General features: G+C 39.4%; 1 protein-coding gene and 1 pseudogene across 1 annotated transcript; both read left to right on the top strand.

Moving 5' to 3' along the window:
• The first annotated feature begins 1,586 nt into the window (after nt 1–1,586).
• LOC143037065 (cuticle protein 7-like) lies at nt 1,587–2,149 on the top strand. The gene is made up of 2 exons (XM_076205175.1): nt 1,587–1,598; nt 1,730–2,149. Exons 1-2 carry the CDS (start codon nt 1,587–1,589, stop codon nt 2,147–2,149), a joined length of 432 nt encoding a protein of 143 aa, XP_076061290.1.
• A 2,195-nt stretch (nt 2,150–4,344) lies between these two features.
• Nucleotides 4,345–7,500, top strand: part of LOC143037064 (uncharacterized) — a 17,417-nt pseudogene continuing 14,261 nt past the window's right edge.

Below are 7,500 nucleotides of genomic sequence, written 5' to 3'. Positions count from 1 at the left end.
CAGCTACCACTTCTTACCCATGAACTGAATTAGGCGCTGGGCCTCCATGTGAATGTGAGGGTCTTGATATAATTTGGTTACGGACAGCAGTGAGCTACCTGTCTCCGACGTCTATCTCGGAGGACCATAAGTGCCAAGTACTTATCGTTGGGCCATTTTATGCCTATAATGTATATCTGTATTGCATATACGGTATAGGCATAGAGTATGTATTTGCGTCTGAAATAAGAAATCCAAATTCGACCAAAATTGGTGAAAAAATCGATAATAATAAAACCACTGGTGTTAGTGTTCAACTCAATGAGCTTGATCCATTTTACAATTGTTGTGATTCTTCTAACAAGTCAAAAACAAGTCCATGAGGCCTAGCGTGTTGGTTGCTCAGTTGTTATTCTGGCTAAGCTGAATAAAGCATCTAACAAGCCGAAAACAGCTTTTGGTTTCAGCGATGTTAGTCATTTAACCGGCTGCAGTTATCGCCTGGAGAATCACAACAAAGGCGAAGACAGTAAGATACTGCATAGGAATAATAAAACTCATAAATCTCTATTTTCTTCTCCCCTCTTCTCTGGTAGAGGTTTATTGATTGTATTATACGTGCAAAAACTGATTAGAGAAACTGGTAATAATTTGAATGTATCAAAATGAAAAAGGTGAAAGACAATAGTGAAGTGTAAGATTATTCATGTGTTTTTTTTTGTTTTTTATTACAAAAATAGAATATACATTGTGATTCTTGAAAATAAACATTATTTGTATAAACTTAATTGGTATTGTAGAGGTAGCTTTTATAAAACCTGCGCAAGGAAGTCGCTACAATATATCGCTACATATCATGTGAACATCAATACTTAAAAAAAAAAAGGAAAATTAGAAATTCTTTCATTGTTAGTTTAAATCGTTTAGCTCCTCCCATCAAAATTACCACTGAAACAGAAATAAACACTTAGTAAACCTTTTTTGTATATCATCACATATAGAAATGTATGACACTATAATTTTGATGTTTTCAGGACACATGTTAATGTCTTCTCCTATGTCCACTTCTATTCAAGTCATCACAGAAGAGCTGAGTTTTTTCATGTTCCCTCGAGCTTACAGAATTTGTAGTCCTGAATTCATGAAGAAGATACATTAATTGCATCAAGCTTAAGATATTAAAAAAAATTGTGGACAAATAGAATGTCCAAACACTCTTCTTACAGTATTTCTCAGGAAAGGAAGATATTTTTTTTCAACAAGAACCTTTTTACTACTTCCATTCTATGAGAGTCTAACAAGAAAACCTAAAGATTCTTCAGGATGTTCACATTAATGTAAATCTTAAGAACTAAAGCTTCATTACAACCATAATCGAAAACATCTGTGATACTCACCATTGCACGCAAAAAGGGAGGGGTTGGTAAGCCTATCAAGGTTCACTGAATAACCCTGAGTATGGCACAACCGTAGTTCTCGGGGAATATAATTGGTCCACGGAAGTACAACGCACTTGGGAGGAGAATGAGGTTCGGAAAAAAAAAAAATGACTGACCAACCCCCTCCCACTCCCGAGCCACACGACAAGACGTCACGTCGTCATCACCATGGCTCTCAAGGTAGGCTGTTCTCTATAGCTGAGCCTCTTGACTTGCCTGCTCGTGTTTATGTACGTGAAAGGGAAAAGGGTTAAGATTTAAGAATTTAGTGCCTCGTCGTGTGTGATCGTGAGACCTCTGCCTATCTACAGTTTACCGTCGCCCTTGCCGCCCTCGTCGCCGTCTGCCTGGCCCTGCCAGACTCTAGACCCACCTATCTCTACGCCGCTCCGAGTGAGTCGAAGGAGTCCCACGAGTGCGCCTACGTCCGTGACTCCGAGGAGGACTACGGTCCCGCCAAATACGACTTCAACTACGCGGTCAAGGATGACGACTCCGGCAACGACTTCGGCCACCAGGAGTCCCGTGACGGAGACCGCACCGAGGGCTCCTACTACGTCCAGCTCCCCGACGGACGCCTGCAGAAGGTCACTTACTACGTCGACGGCGACTCCGGTTTCGTCGCCAACGTTGAGTACAAGGGCGAAGCCCACTACCCTGAACCCGAGTCGAGTGAGGAGGACCGTGTCTATGCCCCTCCTCCCCGATCCCTCTACGGAGCTCCCAACTAAATAGACACTCACACCCCTCTGCCGCTCGACCGTCTCCTAGACAAGAGTATCTAGATGGAGCCAGTGCCTGGCAAGGTGTCACGCTCCGCCTAGTCACGTGACTTCCAATGATCTTGGTGTGCCTGAGGATAATTTATTTCACCGATGAATTATTTCTGTACAAATAAAATTAGAATTCAATATTTAAGTTTTCGTTACCCAGAAGCACTTTTTTCTTGTATGATTTCACCGTATATCTTGTCTAAAAAATTTAGACAATACCATTAGTACAATACATCCTAAAAACTATAAGCTCACCCAATGAATATTTGATATATGAAATTAATGTTGCCTTAAACGTATTCGACTAACATCGATATATTGTTCTTATATATCTACAGGCAAACATTGGTTTGTTCTGGCCTAAAACTTATGTTTTCTGATTTAAAAGGTGATCTTTGGTATACTATCAATACATTGAGTAACAATCGTCCATGAGATTTTCTTAGTGCAATTGATAGATCCAATTGGCTTTCATCGTGCAAAACCTGGTAGCTGTGGATAAGGAAAACAATTCAAATCTGTCTAAAAAGTAAACCGAAATTTATGTTCCTGATTAAAGGATTGGAATCTTCTCCAGATTGAAATTCGAGCTTTTTCTATCGTTATCACTATGTCATATTCAAATAATTTGTCTCCCTTGGAGGCCTGGTGCTTTCTAGTGATATTCGTTCTATTATGGAAGCATCTGGCTGCAAGTATTATGCTAATGTTTAACGCTTGCTTAATGATTCATCAAAAGTAAACTAGTACGGTAACTAAGCACCCCTCAGTTCCTTTGGTTGAAGCAGCAAATATGAATGAATCATATGATATCAAGAATGTTCTTGAAAAAAAGATAATAAATGTGGAAATGGTAGAAGGTATGTGGTGACTTAAAGATCACAGCACTGTTATTCGGAATGCACCTTAGTAGGACAAAGTTCTTTCTTTCCCTTTCTTTCTCTTTCTCTCTCTCTTTCTGTGTGTGTGTGTGTGTGTGTGTGTGTGTGTGTGTCTGTGTGTGCGTGTGTGTGTGTGTGTGTGTGTGTATGTGTGTGTGTGCGTGTATGTGTGTGTGCCTCTGTTCCTCTCTCTTTCTCTCGCTCTCGTTCTCGCTCTGTCTATGAATGAGACAGGGCAAGAAAAACTGATTAAAGAAAATGTGATCAAAACCAACCTAACGATTCCAGGGAAGATTGTACTGGATCATCCTCTTGTTATTCCTGAGAAAAAAAAATTGTCTGCCTTCTTTTCACATTAAGTTAACATTGGGAAAGAATTACGTCGATGGCCAAGAAACATTTATCCAAAAAGTAAAGATTTTTTGTAGGATCAGAGAACCCTCGTGAAGAACAATTTGATTAACAGTGAAATGAAGATGAAAAAGCTGCATGGTTCTTATGATTATTGCAAAGTTTTTCTAAAAAATCATAGATAAAAAAACTACTGCAATCTTGTCAAAGATTTACCGACATTATGTAAGTATTTTGGTGTAGTATGAGACCAAAAGAAAAAAAATTTGCAATTCGCACTTTTTACCTGGTAAATATTTTAGTGAACACTAATTTACACTGCGAAATATTTCATCGGGTCATTTTGGACATAGAAAAATGGTGCTATAGGAATTGGAGTCTTGTTTAAGCAGATTTTTATCTGAGGAAAAGTATAGCTAAATATTATACATTTCTACTTTTTGTATTCCCTAACGTCTGTTGTTCCCAAGTGCTTTTCTGCAAATATCCCCTGGTGGATGATATAACCTACCACAGTTGCCTGATAACATTGCATGCATCGTGCAAAGTGCAAGTGAATCTTAGATTGTTAGGATGGTTGTGGTTGTAAATGGAGTCTAGAATCAGTATCATCAAGTGGCAACAGTAAAATGCTATACTGGTCTGCATCATCTGAGATGTCCCCCGTTGCAGGCAGAGGGGGAGGGGTTCCGAAGCCTATTAGCTCACTGGACAACCTTGGATGTGGTACGACCGCGGTTCTCGGGGGATATAATTGGTCCACGGAAGTAAAACGCACTTGGAGGGAGAACGAGAGTGAAAAAACAAAAAAGGCTGACCAACCCCCTCCCACTCCCGAGTCACACAACATGACGTCACGTCGTCTCGTGCGTATATAAGCTGAGCAAGGACTCAACCGTCTACCAAACATCCACCATCACCATGGCTCTCAAGGTAGGCTGTTCTCTCTAGTTCAGCCTCTTGACTTGGCTGCTCGTGTTTATGTACGTGAATGGGAAAAGGGTTAAGATCTATGAATGTAGTGCCTCATCGTGTGTGATCGTGAGACCTCTGCCTATCCACAGGTTACCGTCGCCCTCGCCGCCCTCGTCGCCGTCTGCCTGGCCCTGCCAGACTCCAGGCCCACCTACCTCTACGCCGCTCCGAGTTCCGAGGAGTCCTACGAGCGCGCCTACATCCGTGACTCCGAGGAGGACTATGGCCCTGCCAAGTACGACTTCAACTACGCCGTCAAAGACGACGACTCCGGTAACGACTTCGGCCACCAGGAGACACGTGACGGCGACCGTACCGAGGGCTCCTACTACGTCCAGCTCCCCGACGGACGCCTGCAGAAGGTCACCTACTACGTCGACGGCGACTCCGGCTTCGTCGCCAACGTCGAGTACGAGGGCGAGGCCCACTACCCTGAGCCAGAGTCGAGTGAGGAGGACCGTGCCTACGCCCCTCCTCCCCGATCCCTCTACGGAGCTCCCAACTAAATGGAGACCCCACCACTACTTTCCCATCCCTTACCGCTTGACCGTCTCCTAGTCAGGAGTTTCTAGTTGGGGCCAGTGCCTGCCGAGGGTACCTCGCTCCTCCTAGTCAATTGACCTCGAATGATCTTGTTGTGCCTGAGGATAATTTATTTCACCGATGAAGTATTTCTCTACAAATAAAAATGAAACTTTAATCTTTATAGCTTCCTTACCCAGTGCGAACAATCACGGCTAAACAGTTTCACATTTTTAGTCTTTTATCTATCAAACACCTGTGGCGTTATCCTTATCGCTACCTGTCATCTTATCACTCTTGTAAATGTTACTTTTATCCATTTCTGGGGTAGTTATAATTTTCTTTGAGCTCAGAGGTTGATAAAGTACCAATTATATGAGAAAAAAAATTTGATCCCCAAAAGAATGGGAGCGCGCTGCACGAGCCACGAGGGCGAAACACAAAGCGCAAAGACCCTGGAGAGGAACAAGAGAGAGGAGACCCAAAAGTCCCACAATCACTTGTCTTTGTCTATGTACCTACATCTACATTTATCTTTGAATCTTTATATTTATCATATGAACATCATTACTTGGAAAAAAGGGAAATAAGAGACGTAGTCAAAAGATTTTGGTCTATTAGTAGGTGATGTTTGTGAGACCCCCATCAAAAATGTTGATCTCATTGCCATGTTGATTGAACTCATTTTCGACTATGACTTTTAAGCTAACAAGTTTCTGTTTTACTTCACTCTTAACATGTGTTCCAATTAATGACTGTTTGGTGCATCAGAAATAGAATAATTGAAATATGACATGCCACTCCCTGTCATTTTTTTTTTTTTTTTTTATCAAAATGTTTATAGTAGAATTTAAGTTTGTTTTTAATTATGAATATTATTTACAAAGATTAGGCATGGTTATGGGAACCCCTTTGTCTCCGCTTTGTCTTAGCAATTTATATATGGATTTCTAGAGGAAAATATTGCCAAGGATTTTCATCAATGATGTTCTGGGGAAAACATATGCTGGTTACAAAGGATTGCAAAGGATTACAAAGGCGGAGCATGCCGACAGGAGACCTTTTGGTCCATATCTAGGTCGAATGCGAAAAAAATCATAATAATAGATTGATAAATAAAAACTATAATAATGTAAATAACAAAATACATAAATAAATACATAGATATAGTTAGATAATAAATGAACAGGTAAATAGTAAATAATAATGAATTAACATATAACTAATAATAAATGAAAATCAAAACAGACAAATGATAACAAAACAAAAACGAATAATATGAAATAAATTATAATCATTACAGCATCTTGCTTAGGTGTTTATCTAAATGATTTTTAAAGCATCGAACTGAACTACATTACACTACCTGTGCAGGAAATTTATTCCATTCATTAACTACACGGTTGGCAAAGTTGTTTCTACCTAATTCCAAATTGAATCTATTTCGGGACAGTTTGAGACCATTGTTTCTTGTCTGATTCTCATTCAATGTGAAAATTTTGTCACTTTTGATGTTGTCAATTCCCTTTAGAATTTTAAAGACCTGTATCAAATCACCTCTGAGTCTATGTTTTAGTCGACTTTCGTATGATTTATTTTTGATATTTGGAATCAGTTTTGTGGCTCGCCATTGTACTTTTTCCAGTCTGTCAATGTCTTTAATGAGATTCGGTAACCATACGGAAACAGCATATTCCAAATGTGGATGAACTAACGATTTATATAGCTTGTTAATGAGTGATGGACTTTTGAAATCAAAAGATCGAGCAATCAGTCCTAGAATCTTATTTGCTTTCTCAGAGGCTGAATGATTTGAGATCGTTACTGATAATTATGCCTAGATATTTTTCACTATCCACTTTTGTTAACGAATTTCCAAATAACTTGTAATCGTACTTACTGTTATTTTTACCTATGTGCATTACCTTGCATTTACTTGTGTTAAATTTCATTAGCCACTTTTCAGACCATTGCTGTAATTTATCTAAATCTTCTTGAATATCTAATTGATTTAAGTGACCATTTGCCACTCCGCACAGTTTTGTATCATCAGCAAATTTGGAAACAGTAGATTTTAGTCCATGGTCTATATCATATATACTATGAATAGAAGTGGCCCAAAAACGGAACCCTGAGGAACTCCACTTATAACATTTTTCCATCTAGAAGTTTTTCCATTTAAAACAACTCTCTGTTTTCGATCATTCAACCAATTACTAGTCCAACTTAATAGGCTACCACTTATTCCGTGCAAAGCTAATTTAGTAAGTAGTCTTTCGTGTGGGACGGTATCAAAAGCTTTTGCAAAGTCTAGATATATTAAATCTATATTGCTTCTTATGTCATAATTCGAGATAACTGTGTTGTAGAATTCGAGTAAGTTAGTCACGCAAGAACGTTTCCGTCTGAAACCATGCTGGCTATCATTTATCAAACGGTTACTTTCTAAATGATGTTCGATAGCATCTCTGATGATAGTTTCCATTATTTTTCCTACGATTGAAGTCAAACTTATAGGCCTATAGTTATTTGGTTTCTTTTTGTCACCTTTTTTTAATATGGGAGTAACGTTAGCTAGCT

The sequence above is a fragment of the Oratosquilla oratoria genome, chromosome 21 (genome assembly GCF_046742065.1).
Source record: "Oratosquilla oratoria isolate Oo_2021 chromosome 21, ASM4674206v1, whole genome shotgun sequence".
In the NCBI taxonomy this organism is placed as follows: domain Eukaryota; kingdom Metazoa; phylum Arthropoda; class Malacostraca; order Stomatopoda; family Squillidae; genus Oratosquilla; species Oratosquilla oratoria.
The sequence above is the reverse complement of the archived record's forward strand: the minus strand, read 5'-3'. Positions and strand labels throughout refer to the sequence as shown.